Source organism: Lonchura striata, chromosome 2, assembly GCF_050655825.1.
Source record: "Lonchura striata isolate lonStrDom1 chromosome 2, ASM5065582v1, whole genome shotgun sequence".
NCBI lineage: Eukaryota > Metazoa > Chordata > Aves > Passeriformes > Estrildidae > Lonchura > Lonchura striata.
The window spans coordinates 145780683-145799988 of NC_140704.1; the positions used below are offsets into that span (position 1 = coordinate 145780683).

Genomic DNA, 19306 nt, shown 5'->3' on the forward strand with positions numbered 1-19306 from the left:
AAGAACAAAAAGGCTAAAAAATAACCATGGTGTGTCACATGCTGAACCACTGCAATGCAAAGACCAGTGGAGCATTTCTGTGACAGGCAAAATGCTGTTCTTTTATCACAAAGTTTGCCAAGCAGCCACAAGCTGTTTCAGGCCTCTTTATAGAGAGTGAACCAAATGCACATGTTAATTTGAACTTTTCCTCAGCTAAAGGAGAAGGTAAAAGGATGGCTTTGTGCTCAAAGCACAGAACTGGCATTTATTTATTCTGGTATTTATTCTGGGTTCTGCCACAGTCTCCTTGTGCAACCTTAGGCCAAGTTATTAATCTCCTAATGCCACAGCCTCTCCATTTGTAAAATACATGGTACATGTCACAATGGGTGTTTGAGGCTAAATTCTTTAATGTTTGTGAAGTGTTTTGGGACTGGGCAAGACAATTATTAAATGCTGCAGTGCAGCATGCAGGGTTATGCTAATTAGTGCCTTTTTAGACACTGATCCCGTACTGAAGGGAGACTAATACCACAAACTAGTCCAATTTTAGTCTACGGTACCTTTGACCTTACTCGTTCTGAGATTGGTTTGGAACAGCATAATTTATTTTTGATTTGGTGGTTATGGTAATTGATGAAATAAAAATTCCCCAGATTGTCCCTTGGAATACCATGCATTTACTCTTCCCTTAGGCTCTGCAGGCTGGCCTTTTAAAAAGCCTGATTTTTGGAGGCATAGTTTTAACAGTTTAGGCACAGAATATACACCCTCCCAGTGGAAGAATCCATGAGAGGAAGGTGTATCCTTACAGACAGGTATTGGCAGAAGACATGTCATGAAGTGGCTCATTCCATAAGCACTGTCTGTCAAACACAGATACCCTTTTGCACATACCGCTCTGACCAGGTGGTATGGTGTGAAGCCATGAGTAAATGTGTCTTAAACAATTATGTTTTTATCCTTTGCAAATGTGTTTTCTTATCAGGACTTCTGCTAGATCATGTATGTATATGTATGTTATATATAACATGTCTGTTTTCCTTATTGCTGAGCCCCCATGTAAAAACCCATGTGGATCTTTGCTGGTATGGCACAGCAGATGCTTTTGCTTTTTCTGTTGCTGTAAACAAGATGTTGTGACTGATACTTCTTTTCACCATATGTCCTGAACACTCCCAGTTCATTTTACATGTAATTTCCAGGATGCTTTGTAGGGTGTGTATGCCTCCACCCCATTTCAAAATCAATGTAGCTCTCAATGGTTTGACTAATGAGTGCAAGGTGTTACTTAGCATGCTGGTTTTGGCTGACAGTGCTGCTAAACGAACAGTTGTTTGCTTAATGTGTCTTTCTTGGTTCTCGTGTGAAGTAACTTATTCTGAGGAATTGAACATGTCAATGACTTCAGGTCTGCTGGTAAGCATTTATCTGATGTGCTGCTGAGACCAAGAAGGAGCATGACCCCAGCTTGGTGCCCTGAACACTGATAATTTTGCCTTGTTCCTTTAGCCATACCCTATGTTTGTATTGCCCTCAGACATTTTGTTATGCTGATCTCATCACTCCTACATCCATCAAGAATCTGTAGAGTAGGAGTAGGTGCGTGGCAAGAGCTAAAGAAAACTGTAATGAACCTGTAAAGGTGTTTTGCTGATGCAGTGTATAAGATGTTGTAATTCTGTCCCACTGTGAGGATGTAGGGGAGATCCTCACAGATCTCCCCAATGATAGGACATTTTCTTTAATTTGTTTTCATTTATATTGTTGTGTAGACCATTCTCTAGCCCTCTCTTTGGCATAGGATATGCAGCACTGAAGAGAAATTGCTTGTGCACAGCAAAATATATTTGCTTGTTATTATAGTGGGTGGACATGCTTTATTATTCCCCTGTGATGTGTTGACCTTCCAGAAGGTCTACCTAGCATTTCAGTAATAGCATGTGTGTGGTACAGTACTGAGTGTGGTCAGGAATGGTGTCTCTACTAATCATTTTAATGAAAGCAATCATGTGGAAGTGAACAGAAACTGAATTTAAATTGTGAACATGAAAGAAGTTAAACTACAAGAAAGTGCATTCTTTGAGCATCTCTCACATTTGACTCTAGGTTTCTGTATGAGGTGGTTGTCTGAGCCTTTGTCATATATGCCGCGTTGCTGGGCTGTCCTCACAATCTGGTAATGTATTGCTTTTGGGAATAGAGCTAGTGTGAATGATATTGTTTCTCTTGATAGCTGGTGGAATTGTTCATGTTGCCCTTAGCAAATAGTAGGCTAGCTCTTACTTTAATAGACCTATGGCAGCAGGCTGTGTGATTAGTTAGGTGCTGAGGGAGAGTTTTATGTAAACATTCTCTTGAGGTTAGTGAGATGTCTTAATGCAAATTTTTGTAGCTCCACAGTGGCACAGACAAAGTTTATTTGTGTGCATATCATAGAATCATAAGAGTATCCTGTGCTAGAAGAGAGACACAGAGATCATTGAGTCCAGCTCCTGGCCCTGCCCAGGACACTCCCAAGAATCCCACCATGTATCTGAGAGCATTGTTCAAATAGTCCTTGAACTCTCTCAGGTTCAGCGCTGTGACAGCTTCCCTGGGAGCCTGTCCCAGTGCCTGGCCAGCATCTGGGTGAAAAACCTTTTCCTAATACCCAACCTAAATCCCTTGACACAGCTTTGTGCTCTTCCTCTGGGTCCTGTAGCTGGCCACCAAAGAGCTAAGGTTGGTACTTGCCCCTCCACTTCCCTTCACGAGGAAGCTGCAGACTGCAATGAGCTTCTCCCCATAGTCTCCTCTTCTCTGGGCTGACCTCAGCCATTTCTCATACAGCTCCTCCTCTAAGCTATTTACCATCTTTGTGGCCCCACTTTGGGTGCTCATTAATACATTTATATCTTTCTTACATTGTGGTGCCCAAGATTGCACACAGCACTTGAGGTGAGGTAGCACTAGCACAGGGTGATGTAATGCACCTTCTCAAACATGTGTCCTTTTTGGTAGTGTAATGCTGTAAGTTACAGTTCCTGCCTTTTTTTCTGCTCATAAAAAGTCTTTTAATTCTGGAAGTTGGAGTTGAGAACCACTGTTTGAACTAACATTGACTGTGCCCTTCTTTTCACCTCAGTCTGAGGGTATGATTGAAGATATTATGTTGATGCATATCTGCACTCAAATCTTCCATGAGTCAAGAAAAAGATAAAGAGCTCCTGATGTAACTCTATCAATGTGTAATGTGGTCCCTGTGGAGAGGAAAAGATTATTGACATTGTCTTTACTGCTGATGTATGCCTGTGATGAATGTCCACATAATTTATTTTACTATTGGTGTCAGTCTCAGCAACTTAGAAGCACTTCAGGGTTATTTTTAGTATACACAGCTGGATCTTCTATATGGGATCTGGCCATAGTGCTCTCACTTGTCATGAGGGCAGATCTTAGTGTTGAGTTGTTATTTGGACTATTCTTGTGTGTTCCACATGTTATGTTATGTTAAAGAAAGAATGTCAGTAAAATCAGTGTGATGTTGCAGAAAGGAATATGTTTGCACTACATGAGTCCAGATCAAAGCATTCTTTTATAATGTCTTGCATTTTAAATGAATTTTGATTTAGTAAGTGCCTTTTTGTTCTTGCATACACTTGATAGCCAAGTTTCTTCTCCAGCTGAGTACTGAACAATGCTGGTTGGGGTTGTGATCGGCCTTCTGTGGCAGCAGGGTGCTGTGATGCTGGCACAGGCAAAGCCATTTGAGTGTGAATGATTGTCCTTGCTGCACTGGGCACAGGATGCTCTGTTTTCCTCTGTTCCTTTCATGGGATAAAGTTTCTACATTGTTTATCATGGGATAAAGTTTCTACATTCCTGCTGGCTCCTGCAGCAGTCTAAGCATCTCTGATGACATGCTGTTGGTCTTTCATAGTCACTGTGCTCCTTTGGTACAAAAGTATTACTGAGTCTCTCCCATTTACAGCTGGATGTTGTGGTAGGTGATCTTTTATCTCCAGGTGCCTTTGAAAACTTCATTCTATCACCTGGCAGTGCATGTTTTTTTCTTATTTTTCTTCTTGCCACAACTTGCGTCTGCTGAAAGTAAATGTGCCAAACTGGCTTTACTCTTGGAAAAAGTAATAGTTCTATGGATTTCTTTGCTTTGCTTAAGTGATAGTAAAGGGTTTTTTTTCATTTTATGTATCTGCTAAGTCAATTTTTATGTGAACATTTATTTATTTGGCTCCCAAAACAAAATATATTCTGTAGGATTTCCAAGGTCTCTGTAAACTTTTAAACTTGTAAATGATTTGATGAAGTAGACTGTTTTTTTTTTCTCAGTAGGCTCCTTTTTTTCCTGTCTTTCACAATGAATGGTGTCATGGTCTGGTGAAGGGCAGAATTTAGTATGTGTGGTAGGGGAAGAGTGGCTCAGCAGAAATGGTGCTTACCTCCATTTTTTCAGATTGGCATATTTTGAAATGATTTTGGGATAGAAGTGGCTTTTTTTTCTGGTTCAGAAAATGCTTAGCATTAAGGATTTGCCAGACGTCCACCTACTTTCTGACTTGGTGCTGTTGCTGATCCTCATTGGACAGTGCAGTCCCTAAGCTGGTTCTCATGAAGAACTGTCAAAGTTACACTTCCCTAGAATTTAATGTTGCCTTGAGAAACAGAAATCTCCAATTATTGATTTTAGGGCCTTCCCAGAGTGCTTTTTGCATTCTTAGAATATCTTAATGTTGTCTGCGTGATGACTTCCCTTTTCTGGGTATTTATTCTTTAGATCATTCAAGATGTATTTGCCATAAGTAAGTGCTTTTCAAGAAACTGTTTTTGCCTGCTTGTGTGGCTTAATGCTTCTTGTTCAGACAGCACAAATAAATTGGGGTGATTTCCTTTCACGTTAGCTGTACTGTTCTTGCTGGTGTTACCACTCTAATCTTCCATGTAGATTATAGGCTTCTGTAAACCTGATTCCAAAGTGATGAGAGTGGAGGTTTTTGCAAAACTCTTAAAAGTTATTTTAGATTTTCTGTTATCTTCTTGCTTTCTGGACAGAGTTGTATACTTTTGTTTCATTCTCATTAAGTGTTATGCTGGTTCCTGTTAACATGTTTACCTTCACCACTTACAGAGGTAATTTGACTGCAAGGTTCAGTTTTCCCTTTTGCTACTGTGAGAAATACCCAGAAAATGAGTTAAATGACACTGAGAAGCTAATATCTACATTTCATGCTTACTTTTACTGAAATGAATTACTTGGGGGTTATGGCTTCAGAGCAGGAAGCCTAACTGTAGTCAAAAGAAACTGAGATTATGCTAATGAAGTTTTGCTTGATGTCTTCTGCTTTGTATTAAAATGTGTCATAATGAATACAGTCTATTTCTTCTTCCATACAGGTAAAACGAGAAAAACCAGAAAATTTACCAGATTTAGAAAACTTGGCGCGAGAAAAATTCCTTGAAATGGAGAGCATGAACAGTGACTCAGACTTACAACAGAATGAAAAGTATATGTATTTTAAGGATCAACTTAAGGAGATGAAAAAACAATGTAAGTTTGATTTTTAAAAAATGATTCTTTGAACATTAAGCAGTAAAATCTGACTAACTGCCCTGAAATATAAAACTGCCACTTATAGCTCAAACTGATATGAGTATTCTTAAAAACTTACTTAAATTGATATCTGTGTAGAAAAATGCCAGTGTAATTACCTTGGTAGTTTTATTTAGACTCTAACAGCTCCTGCTGTGTTTGAACACAAATATAATGAAAAACATAATGAAAAACATTTTTTTTTATAAGGTGGTTTTTTTCATTTGAAGACCTTTCGCATTTATTTCTTAATTGATAGGATCTCCTAAAAGGATTAGGTAAGCTGTTTTCATTTGTCACTTAAACAAATTGCTCCTGTTTCACAACATAGGATGTGTTGCAACACTAAGAAGACCTTTGCTTTAATCGTAGAACTATATTGTTGGAAAATGCTTAGTGTACATGTTCTCAGGTTTACAGCTTCTGTGCACGCACCGTCCAACGTAGTATGGATTACTAAAATCCATATTTTAAAAATTCATGTAATTTTTTCAAGTGTTAAAATTTTAGGTTATTTGTGCTTAAATTACTGGAAAAAATGAAGAGTAAACAGTTTGGTTATTTATGCAACACAACAAAATTGTCTACTTTTATTGCCCTACACGTATAGCAGTCATTAAAATATCTCTCTGATTACTGCTGCTAGGAAAGTTCATGGGCTCTGACACTATTTGTGTTGCTCTTCCCCAGTCATGATTATGTTCTGAAATCATATTATTCTGCTTACTGTCCCTTGACCCCTGTTACCTATTCCCTCCCATCCTCCATTTTGATTTCAACATAAACTGGTATCTCAGGAGCTTCAGTCATAGATTAATGATTTATACCATTGGAAAATTATATTCTGGGTGCTCTACTGTAGCTTTCCTTGAATTCTGGATTTTTTTGGAGCCCTATCCAAAACCCAAAGAAACCAGTGGAAAGAATTTTCCCACTGGACTTTGGATTGCTTCCCTGTAGAGATTTATAGGACATGCTTGACAAGGTGAATTTCAGATCTGGTATCTCAAGACTCCCTAGGATTAGAGCTTGAAGGCTTAATATATTTGTTTCACATCTTTATGCATTTCAGCACTAATCTCTGAGTTTAATAGAGCTCTTGGCATTACTCTAGTTGCAGAACACAAAACAGTGTAATTTTCACTCCCTTCATAACCATAAAATTATTGCTGCCCCACCATTATGTTGTAATTTTTTATTTCCAGGTGTTTGTAACTAAGAAGATAAAAATCTTGATAACTGACTTTGGATTTACTTTCTACCTTGTAATTGCCTGAGGAAGGGGTGTATGCTCTGGTGATACATTTAGTTCAAGCTATGGGATTAAGTTCTAACTGGCTGACCTGTTGGAAAAAAAAAACCAAACCAAATTAAATAAATATAATAGAAAATATTCTTCAAAAAACATGAGGACATCATTCTGCTACCACTGCCTGAAATCCAGATTTGTCTTACTAAACATTCCAATTGCAATACCAGCAGAGCTGAAGATTAATAAAATCTGTAAAAAATATTACTAGTTTCCATAAGCTGGTGATTTACCTTAAAACATACTATATGTACATGTGGTTTTGATGGGGTCATTTTGTAAGAAGAAATTAAGGTCATCCTGTTAAATCTTCAGCATTCATGCTTAAGCCAAGTTATCTGTGTATTCTTTACCTTATCCTGTGTGAGCTGTGATTTCAAAAGCATGAGTCCTACAAGTCTGGCCTCAACAGCTCATTATAATGTGTCTGCAGATTTTGGGACACACTTGAAAACTGCTGGATGTGAGTTACATGTATTGATAACTTCATCAACAACGACTGGTTAATACTTTGTTTTCAACTATTTGCCTTGCCAGGTGCAACTTAGTTCACAATTCCTGGCTTTTTTCAAGAACACATACACCACTGAGGTTCAGTTTTTAGCTTTTTTTCTGGAATTTGGTTTTATTGCTCAATTAGATAAAATATAAAAACTTCTGCCAGGTTTTCTCAGAGGGGCTTTCCTGTTTTGTTTTAGTTGTTATTTTTTATTTGTTTGTTTGTGTTTTTTTTTTTGTTCCAATCTTTTCTATCTCAAAGGAACAGACAAGGTAGATAATAAAATGATTTGCCTTCTAGAATGCGTTACCATTAATGATTATGTATCTTTTATGCAAAATTTTATTTGCATAAAATTTTAATCATTTTTACATTTGTATTCTAGAACAGCTGAACAATTAAACATTGTATTCTCACATTGTCTTGCTACTTAGAAATTAACTGACATTTGAAGGAGAAAAACTTTCTCAACACAGTTTTTAGGTATGGTGCAAAGTGTGAAGCAGTTAAATACAACCCTATTTTAACAGAAAATTAAGTTAATATATTTTCTCTTTTGATATTTGCTGCCACCACGATGAAAGGAGGCTGCATGGTTGTTCCCTGTCCCCTGACAGGTGACAGGCAGTGCCATAGGTAGCTCCAATACTCAGGGAGGAGAAGGGTGCTGTATCACCTTCAGCTTGTCTTCCCTTGGCAGTTCTGTGGGAAGGAGACCTCAGCTTTGAACTTCAGCAGCAGCCAAGGTGCAGAAATGAAATTGGGCAAGTACATCTCTGTGGCAGTAAGGATGAGATCATGCCTCAGAGCAGTTTCTGTTCTGTTCATCGTTCAGACAGTTTTCAGACATTTTCTCTAAATCTGTGAGCCTTTATTATGCAGCTACTTTAGCTGGAGTTGGTGAAGTGATGAAAAATCTTCACCTCTGATATGTGTCAAAACACTGTCAGACAGGTTTTATGTGAACAGCAAGTGATTTTTCTGAAGTCTGTTTCCAGAACTATCTTAGTTTCCTAAATTCCCACTTCTTATTTTTATTGGAAAACAGTTTCATTTCTCTACTCGAACCTTCTTAGTCTGTTAGCAATAGGAAAGGGTGTTGGTTGATTTTTCCTTTTTTTAACCATTTCTTGTACCCCCAAGTGCCTACGTTATATTTTCCAAATAACAGAGTACTTGGAGGAGTATTCACTAAATTTGGTAATACCAGAAAGTTCAAAATGATAGCATGTGTGGTAAGGAAATTTTTTTGTGTCCTTACCACTACATAATTGATGCTGTCCTTAGACATAAGGGTCCTAGATCTGCAAAGTGCTTAGTGATCTCCTTTTGATTAACTGAAATGCTTAAGCAAGTTGCATAAATTAAATGTTATGAGTAGATCCTTTGAAATGAGTGAGATTGCTGGCATGTTTCACTTCCTTATTGGAGTATGACCACAGTACAGAGCCTTGCAGGAGTGAGCCCATAGGAGTAAACCTTGCAGGAATTTTAACTTTGCATTTTGTGTCTTCTGTAAGTTTAAAATCCCACCTTTTGTTTGAAGTTGTATTACTGAGTCTTTTTATTTCATGCCAGAATATATATACACATGTATCTATACACATACATATATGCATATCAAAGGCATCTATCTTCTGGCAGAAAGTATGAGATATTTTGTCTTCACAGAATGAAACTGTCTTTATTCTCCATGTCACAGTTTAAATGTATTATACTCTGTATGGAGAGCTAATCAGAAGGTATAATCTCTTCTCCTGTGACCCTAGCTGCCACTACTGTATTTGCTGAAGGTTATTTAGTGTCACGTTTGGTGCACAAAGGATGACAGATCTCACAGCCCTTTCGTAGCAGCTGATAAGGTGCACTTTGGAATCCGTGATAACTGCGGGTTCTGCAAACACACAACAGATGTGTGCTTCAGTAGTGATTTTGTGGAAAATGATAAGATTTGAGTGAATGACAATATTGCTGGTTGTGCCAAACAGTTTAGGGACTGGATTTGGCAAATGTAGGAAAGATGTTTTTTATTTTTTTTAATGGGGGATAAATAATTTTGAGACTCAGTAGTAATTTAGGCACGTTTTTGTCATAGGAAACCAGTCACTGTAATGTAGTTTTGAAAATAGGTACACTGCAGTTGTAAGGAGCTTTCTTGCATTCTCCACTGAAGGAAAAAAAAAAGTCTCTGAGTCTTTAAAAGGAAAAAGTATGTATCATTTTGCTAGTATGGATTTATAGTCATTATCAATAAGCAAATATTTTGAAAGGAGAAGATTTTAAATTTAATGTTCAAGTAGATGCCATATGCCCTGTTGATATGTGTATTTTAAGTTATGCATATGCTGAGAAATAATGGTGTGAAAAAAATGTTTTTTTAGATACAGCTTGGGATAGAAAAAAATGTCACTATGAAAGAAATTATCTTTAAATTTTAAAAACAGTCTATCACAGTTTCCAGGAAAGACTAAGGTGTTTGATTTGCTTTTAGTAGGATAAGAAAACAAGCTGCAGCAAGACACTGTGTATTATATTGCTTGATGAGTTTCATCCAATTAATCCTCACAACATTGCATTGAGGTAGGCAGTTTAGTTTTACTTCTTACCACACAACAGTGGTGAAATTTGAGGAAATCGTTGAAATTATTTGTATGGACTCACGTAACTGATTTGCAGATCCATGCTTCTCTTCAGTTGTAGTTTACTTCTTAGTTGGCCTATTTTTGTCCCTATACTTAGCTCTGATGGCAGAAAATCAGCTGAGAAGTAATCTTAGTGTATTTTTCCTTATATTGTCAATGTAAAAAAATATTTTAAAATCCCCTTATTGACTAATTATGAGAAAACAACTTCAGCAAAAGAGTTGAAAATTCCAGCTGAAAGTGGGATTGGTGTTGTGACAGTTCAGTGATATGTGTGGGATATGCACTTTTCATTTACGTAAAATCCCTTGCAGACATCCCCTTGACTAGTAAAGAAATGAAAGAGGATCCAGTACTTGAGAAGGTCATTTGAAGTTTAGGAGTCTTTGGTTTAGGGCTTTGCTTTGTTACCTTCTATTGTCTTAGATCAAGTAATTTAATTTCAGAACAGATCATTGGGAGTTAGGTTTCTCAAAACTCTGTGTGTCTGGACCTTACACCCATGCCTGGAGATCAGTTCTGGGTGTATTGTCTTCATGGACTGTGCAAGAATAGATCTGGGCTGGCTCATATCTGTGCTGCTCTGGGCTGGTAGCCTGTGGAGCAAAGCAGCCATGTCCAGTTGAGTACAAACCATTCCATTGCCCTGTTTCTCTAGTGGCACTAAAACATCATTATTATGTTTTCGTGATTTTTTGAGTTCAAAGAACTGTAGATAATAACTCAAGTGTGTTTTAGTGTGCCAGAGTAATGTTTTTGTGGCGTGATGCTGAGGGGGAAAACTGCAGCCCCAGAGGAGTAAAATGAGTATGTCAAGAGGCATTTGTGTGAGTGAGAGTTGACTTTTGGGTAGGGCATAAGGACTATCCTGAGAAGAGAAACTTGGCATGGCTTTTCCTTTTGGGACTGTCCTGTCTGGGTATTTCCTGGGAGGAACCAGTTGATTTGCTCAGGAGTGACCTAGCCCACTTGTAGTTTTGAAGGATTAAGAGATGAGGGCCTGATAGTGGAATGAGTTAAAGCTACCCTATTTCACAGTTTTTGGAAACATCAGCTAGAGAAACAAACTAGATAAATGGGTTGCTCACATAGTATAGCAATGGGAGCTGTAATGGTACCCAAGAACAATATCCAGAGTGCAAAATTACCATCACAGCTACTGTCCTTGCTAGTTTGTGAGAACCAGATGAATAAAACCATCAGAAGATTCCTTCTGCAATCTGGAAAGACTTTTCCAGGGTAAAAAATAGTTCTTTTTTAATTTTTTTTTCTGAAAATGCAGAAGCTTGCTTTAACAATAATTGTGTTAGTGGTTGAACGAAGAGCATCAATAGCCAATAGACCTTGTGAGGCTTTCTTTGATGAAATGATTGCCTTTTTAATGCGATTGATCAAAATAAGAACTTTCTTGCTTTGACATTTAAAGCTCTGACATGTAATTCAGAGTTAAAATGAAAGAGGAATCAACCCACCCCCTCCAACAACTCCTCTCCATTATGAGTAACCTGGGGTATAAGAGACCTGAGTTTCAGCCTTGGTGATTTAAAATCAAAACTTTACTGACTCTGGGCCTATTAAGTGATAGACCTGTAACTCTGGAATCAGTCCCCCTCTCTCTCTGTCCACAGTGTATTTAACTATATATCAAAATGGTAACAAGTGCAGAAGGAAATAGTGAGAGTCGCTGACTTTTTAGCACTATAGAAAAGCACTCAGCTCAGGGAGGACATATCTAAATCAGAAAGAGCATCTGATGTAGGTCTCTCCTGTTATAAATATCTGCCCTTCTAATCAGCAGATGCTTGAGGATAAGATCTTCTTATCTCTTTCTATGTCTGTCATCTAATCTATACATGTATTTTTTAATGATCTGCATTTTATTCCATTGCAAAAGTCTTTTCAGGATGTAATTCTTGATTTTATATCAGCCTGGCTTTCAGGTCAGCACTAAGTCTATAAAATGTAGAAAAGAAATAGTGTGCTACAGGGAATTAATTTTTCATTATTATTATACACTTAGGGATAATGCTCAGGTTAATTTATTGTTGCTACTATGGGATAATTCTCTCTTAACTGAGCACATTGATGGCTACCAGCATGGCATTTTTACTGTTCATATAAATATATAGATCAGGAAGGGAGCTTCTAGATGCTGCTTCTATTCTCTTGATGTTGCATTTAATCACAGTATCTAACCAAATGCCATCATATTAATTTTTTCTTTGTTGTTTCTCTTGGAGGGATGATGAAAAACCTTAGAATTTTGCTCAGATGGTGACAAATTTCAAGCAAAATAAGTCAGTGACCAAATTTTTGCTCATTGTTCCAGCACTGTACCCTGGCTTGTAGACATGCTCTCACTTAATGGAGTTTAGTTCTATTCAGTCAGTTCCTGCATTTCTTGACTCTATGGTAGTCCAGTTATGCAGCATAGAAACTTACAAAATCTCATGTCTTGTGACCATACTTGAACTCATCAGAAATATTTCATAAATTTCAGATGAGTGAGAAGCATAGAGATAGGTACTAAACCTTGACTATTCAGAAATGTTAAATAGATGTGTTATACCCTATGAGAAATTTGCTTTCTGGTAACAAATCACCAGTGATTTAACTTAGAGTTTTCATTTCTTTCATGGTGTAGTAATGCATACTATTTTGCAAATCTGAGCAGTGAAAATACAAGAACTGCCTCTGACAGCTAAATACAATTTTACTTGCCATTATATCTGTTGCCCACTGTTCAGAAAGATTTAAAAGTCAGATGATACAGTTATTCCAATCTTTTTCCATGAGCTTACAGTATAAATTTTAAGTGTGATCACAACAAAACAGGGGAAGAACAGTCCAAGGAGAAAAAAATCAAAGAAAGAGGCAAGGGAAAACACCTCAGTGTTAATATTTTTTAATGAGATGCTCTCATTTTGAAGTTAGTATATTGAGGAGGAAGGAGAAAAATAGAACTTTGTGGAGCTTTGTTTTATTTACTCATTTTTTGTCTGTTAGTTGAATATTTATCTGGAGGGACAGTAGGTTTTTTCACTCTTTCTATATGTTAATTTCAGTCATTTATATGGTGGAACTTTGTGCCATCAGTATACATGAGGATCAGTGGAAATACTAATTCAAGTAGAACTCTACTACTCCAAGTAATGCATTTGTATTGATTGCTGGGATAAAACACATTTGAGGACAAACAGGCAAGTAGTTCTGAGATACTGCTGACTAAATAATAATTCATCAGTGCACATCACAGTGCATGGTAACTTCCGAATACCCTAGTTCAGAGAAAGTAAAACTCTTGGTGTTTTATGGGTCCTGAAACTATTTGCTATGCAGCTCTTTGGTGTGTCCTTCAGAAGTGTGGCAGGTTGAGGTAGACCTTGCTTTGTTAAATGCCAATGTAGGTTTGAAATCAGTGGAATTTTGCTTTCCCTGATCTATACTTGCAACATATAATAACACACAGAATAGTAGTATACAGCAAGATTATTAAACATATCAGATGCTCATGTGCATTGGCTCATTGGCTTACCATAATTTTTGATATCCATATTATTTCATTTCCCTCTTAAACTCACGGTAGAGCATGGTTTCTTTCCAACTTGAATTTTATGCCATTAATGTACTGGAGATCATCTTCACACTCCCCCAAATCTGTTAGATGTTGAGCTGAAATGGAGGAATAAAGCTAGAGAAGCATTAAAGGACTGCAACACCCATCTTTTAGGTCTGTAGACCTCAGACTGGATGCCAGAGCCCAGAGTTATGTGTCTTGGCTCCCAGGAGGAGAGCTATGGCACACCTGCTTGAACAGCTTTGTTCAGTGACAAATCTGTTCCGTCAGCACAGAGTGCTCTTTACATCTGTATGTCAATCACAGTGTTGCATAAGTTGACTAAAAATGTGCCAACTTTAACACAAAGGTAGTGAATCTCTTTTACTGTGATATTGAGAACCTGTGTTTGTACTATGTAGCTGGAGAGGAAATGGACTGTGGCTCTAATCTGTAGATTTAGGAATTTCAGGCTCTCAAATGATGACTGATGTTATCAGGGATTTGAAGTACTAATTCTATATACTGTTTCTCAGGGGACCTAAGGGATGTTGCTTTCAATGTCCATTAGCACAAAGTCAAAGAAATCAAACGCCTTTGTTGGCATTAACACTTAAACGGGCTTGGAGCATTCAGATGTTTTGTCACAACTGAGGAGTGGTTTGTCACCTTTCAGCAGTTATTACCTCTGATTTCATACATAGCATCTGACTTTACAAGTGTGGATAGGTTTATCGTGTCGTATCATCTCAAATGTGGATGTAGATTTGTGTTACCAGACTTGCAGTGAATGATTTTAGGATTAAAGACAAGTTGCTTAACAGGTATTCCAACAGGCACTAAAAATACCTGTTGAGGGAGAGAAGCAGTTAATGGAGTCAGGGTGAGAGTGTTTATGTTTTATACCATAGCCTTGTGACTACAGCAGCTTCCCAGGAAGCAATGCCAATAAATTCACAAATAAGCACCTAAAAAAAGCCCTTATGAGGAAGATTACACATTTGACTCCACTCTGGATCATCCCCTGACTGTATTACTGCAGACTGGACGATACCAGGAAAACATTGCTGTTGGCTTTCCCTGCCTCATGCCTTCTGTAGCAATTTTCATTACTCATCATGAGTTAGGCTGCTGGAAGGGATGGAGTTCACATCTGACATCACATAATTGCTCATAGGCTTTTCAGCAACCCCTTGGCTGCAGGCAGGTGTGCAAAGGGCACTCTGCAGTCCTTCAGTTGTAGCAAAATGCCACTATGTGTAGTGGGAAGTTGAAGGGGGCTGGAAGAATGCATGCCTGTGTTCTCCAGTAGTTAACTTGCAGCAAGAAATGGAAAGAAATCTGGGTTCTCTACATCTCCATCATCACCTTCTCCCACCTGAATGGAGCTGTGCCTCCTTTCAAGAGCCAGATGTTGTGGGACAAACAATGTATTCTTAGATCTTCAGGCTGGGCCAGCTCTGGATAAGTACAGAGCTCAGATCTTCAGATCCCTGGAGAACCTGAGAGGGACTTACTGGAGATAGATACCTTCAGGGTTAAGAGGCCATGGGACAGAATTTTTCATTTTGGACTTCAGTAGTTTGTTTCAGTACTTTGGATCTAGCCCACCCTCTCTTGCTTCTTATTTGAAAGTTGAAGGGTCAGTCCGAGACTTAGTGATATCAAGAGAAGTTTTTGCAGGAAGGCTGTTCATCAGGAGCTATCTAAGCTCCCAGTATAAACCAAGTGGCTAGTTTATAGTCAGATAGGAAAACATGCAGAAAAACAATACTGGCATATCACAGGATGTAAGACTTCATGCAGAAGTGCTAAAGAGTTTCCTTCGAGGGAAAAATTGTAAAAGCTTGCCGATTGCTTTATCAGCTTCTACAATAAAAATAGTAATTACTGCTATTTAAGACTAATGAATAAATCACTGTATTAAAATGGGAACAAAAAAGTTTAACTAGCAATCATATGTAGTCATTTGGCAGCTCTGTTATTAGTGTGGGCAAAGTAAGCTATTCACCTAACCTTTGCTGCAGCATCCATTGCTTTGGTTTTTTTGTGGGTCTTTTTTTTTTTTTTTTTTTCCTACAGTGCAGATTGAATTCTTATTTTCTGGTCTCCAGAAGAGTTTTGTTTTGATGTGTACATCTGTTTTGTCATATGCCTAGATTAGTTGCACTCATATTCCAGAATTCCACAAATACTTGCTCACCTAAGAAGACATGGCTGTGTAGATTGCTGTGCTGAAATCATGCCTGCATATGGGCTTTGTCACATCACAGCTATGTCATGAAAAGATATTTTCCAGCTCTGTCATACTCTCATCACCACTTCTCTCATTTTACCCAACTGTTCCCCAGCCTCAGTCAGCATCCTTCCTCCTTTTTCTGGAGCTGCTTTCCCTTTTCAGGTGATGCCACAACCTCCTTCCTCCCTTCAGTCCTCCTCTTTGACTTTAGGTTTGCCAACTCCTCCTTTGAAATGTCACAGAACATTTTACCCTTGGTGGATGTGCTTAGATTCACTAGTGAGGCCTTCCTGCCAGTCTTGTTTTGTCCTGAATAAAATATTTCATTATCATGCTTCCAGCTCAGCAGTGTACACAGCACAAGCTGTAATTTAGAGGAAAGTAGTGGCCATTGACCACTAACATAACAGTGGTGCGCTAGCTATGGCTTTACATTTTTGTTAGAGTTGGAAAAACTAGTAGCTGAGTGAGTCATGAAACCCGGTGTAGCAAAATTCAGTTGTAAATGAAAGAGGAACATTTCCATATTCTTAATTTGGCTTAATTCCTGTGCCTAATGGCTGTGTATATACCATAAACATTGTGAAGGAGCAACCATGGAAACACTTGTTTTCTTGCATTGCTAAATTTACTCAGGGTTGAATATTAACACAGCGCCTGGCATTACTTTAAAAGCAAAAATAGCTAAAGCGTGACTCACTATGAGTCATTTACTGCTCGTCCTGCTATACTGCCTAGAGCTTGACATTGAACAAGTTGGCAGCCTGCATTGCTGCATTTTTTTCTAGGAACTTTGGACACATTTCATTCTTGTGAATTATCTTGTGCAACAATATTGAACACAGCAATGTGTTTATTTTTCTTCCAAAGTCAAATTAATCAGAAAACGGTGAAACAAAGAGTATTTTTCTTGGAGATTCTAGATTCTGAGAATTATTTTTTTAGCTGAAATAATGAAATCATGGCATGGATGTTAAAAGTTAATTACATTTTATTTAGATTATGTAATATATATTTTATATATATTAAAATACCTTTATTGTTGATTTGTGTTGTCAGCAAAGGTATATGTCGACTCAGAAAACCAAGCCTGTAGGCTGAGAATGTTTTCACTTGAGTTGGCAAGGATTTTGTGATGGGAGGGCAGACAGCTGTGAAGGGGCAGACAGAATGAGGCAACTGCATTCCTATTGGTCTCTGTATGTAAAAGGCACACCCTAAATATGGTGCTGGGTCTCTGACAGAGAGTAGCCTGTTGGCTGACAGTGGGAATGCCTGAAAAGATCAGCTGATTTCAGTCAGATGGGAGGGGGTAATGAGAGAGGCTGAAACCAAAAGCAATTTGCTGAGGCAGCCATGTGATGAGATCCTAAAATGGCAGAGCCAAATATCACTCTTCATTATGCTAAAATTTTGGTTCCACCTAAATGTTATTTCTAACTAAAAGCCAGTTCTTAGAACAATTGATAAGGAAATTCTTTAATATTTTCCATATTTTTTTCTACTTAAAAGTACTGCTGTCATAATTGAAGAAAAATCTTGTGCTACCAGCATGCAACCTTCTGCATGTGTTCAGAGGAGGTACCAAAAATCAAACTGAAATACTAATAATATAAGTTCAAAACAGCTACAAATGTAAAACTCCACACCCCTTGGTATGGAGCAAAAGCTTCCTATGTATCTTTTCCTTTAACTACAGATTATGGAAATAGAGACTGTAAGTTACATTAATTTGTACATTTAATAATATGTGCTGTGCAGGATCTTTGTAAGCTAAAGCATTTGCTCTGTCTAATATCTTAGAACATCAACTTCAAAAATTTCTCTTGAAGTGGTTTCCCTATTAAAAAAATCTCATTATGATGACTCAAGAGAGAAATAGGAATGATTAATTAAGCTTAACAGTGACATCCTAAGCATTGTCCTGATATGCACTCTTCTGTCTCATTTCAACATGAATTTGGGATCACTGCACTGAAGATTTCTCTTTAAAATTTAAAATTGTTCAGTAAATTTAACCAAATAAGTTTAAACTATTTTTCTTGTTTTCCTGACTAACAATCATACTAAAAATGATACCATGTTATTTTCCTAAACCTAGAATAAAAAAATGATTGTGTCATATCAAACAGTATAAACTGGTATTATTTGAGGTTTTTTCTGTGTTAACTCTTTGACAGGGACCCCCAAATTCCTGTTAGTAAAATGGTTTCAGTAATTACTCATGGTATATGCTCTTTAGCAATCTCTTCATAGCTACTGAATAGGCTGTGCCTCAGCCCCACCTCCAGGCATGTTAGGCAGAATATAGACATGAGAATTCATGATAGGAGTAAGAATATGCCTTTTAAAAGACAGCTCTGTGTAGGAGGTTTTTCTGCTCAGAGGATCATCAGAAAGATTGGAGCTGCCTAAGGCATGATATCTCTTGGGCATCTCTGTACATGTCGTGTAAGTAATGTCTCTGTTAAGCTGTAGCAAATTATTCCTCTCCTGTATGCTGTGTTTCCATGTACATGTTCACACATTGACAGAGTAAGGGCAAGGCAGTGGAGTCTCTAGGGCAGAAGATCATGTGCTGAGTTCTAGATTGACACATGGAAGCACAGTCTAGAACTTAATGAGAACTTTATTACAAAGTATTAACTTTTTTTCCCCATAAATACGTATGAAGTTGAAGTGAAACCAACGTCCTATTACGTGTGCATCTTAAAATGACAGGTGAAAACTCTCAGTTCTCAAATCACTTGCTGTTCCAGTTATGAATCCAAGATGATTTTCTTTAATATTTTCACATGATAGAGCAAACAGAACACATTATGGAAAGCTGTAAATCATGCAGAGTGATGAGAGAATTCATACCCACCTATAACCACTGCAGGCTGTGAGGATGAAGATCTTGCAGCATTCTTTCTCTGAGTCTTGAAGTGTGCTTGAGGTGCAGTATAGGCACCATGGTGTCTGTGAGCTGTCAACAGAAAAGTGACAGGGATTTTGGACTAACAAATTAGGTTCTGTGGATATATCCAGGTCCTGCACTGCTTTCAGCAGCAGAGGCTTTTTTCCCCCACCCTTCAAATTGATTTTATCAGGTACATCTAACCTAAAGAACTCTTTCATAGGTAATGAATGGATAGGATGCTTAGGGTGTAATTCGTTATTCCTGTGGAGTTGTGAATAATATAGTTATTACTAAAACAAATTTGCCATTAAATTACTTGCACAGCATGAGCTACAGATGGCCAGAAAAAGCTGCTCTTTGTGTGTTGCACTATTTTTATGTGACTGTGCCCTATTAGAACCCACCTTTCTGACTAAGGTTGTCCTGTGAGCCTTTAATCTTAAAAATAGCCTTTTTGCTGCAGTTTGTCTGAGGTTGATTCACAAGCATAGTCATACAAGATCCAGTGGCATCACTGAACTGTTAATCACTGTCACCTTTCGTAGAGTTTGAATGTTAAAATGCTCATTTCTAAACAGCTGCCAAGT

At 37.8% G+C, this 19306-nt stretch overlaps 1 protein-coding gene across 2 annotated transcripts in view; it reads left to right on the top strand.

Moving 5' to 3' along the window:
* The window catches only part of NSMCE2 (NSE2 SUMO ligase component of SMC5/6 complex), a 132304-nt gene that overhangs the window by 54973 nt on the left and 58025 nt on the right, over positions 1 to 19306 (top strand). For both annotated transcript variants that reach the window (XM_085572561.1, XM_021542346.4), the window contains one exon: positions 5377 to 5530. In XM_085572561.1, the coding sequence (XP_085428687.1) occupies positions 5377 to 5530 (154 nt within the window). The remainder of the gene's footprint in view (positions 1 to 5376; positions 5531 to 19306) is intronic.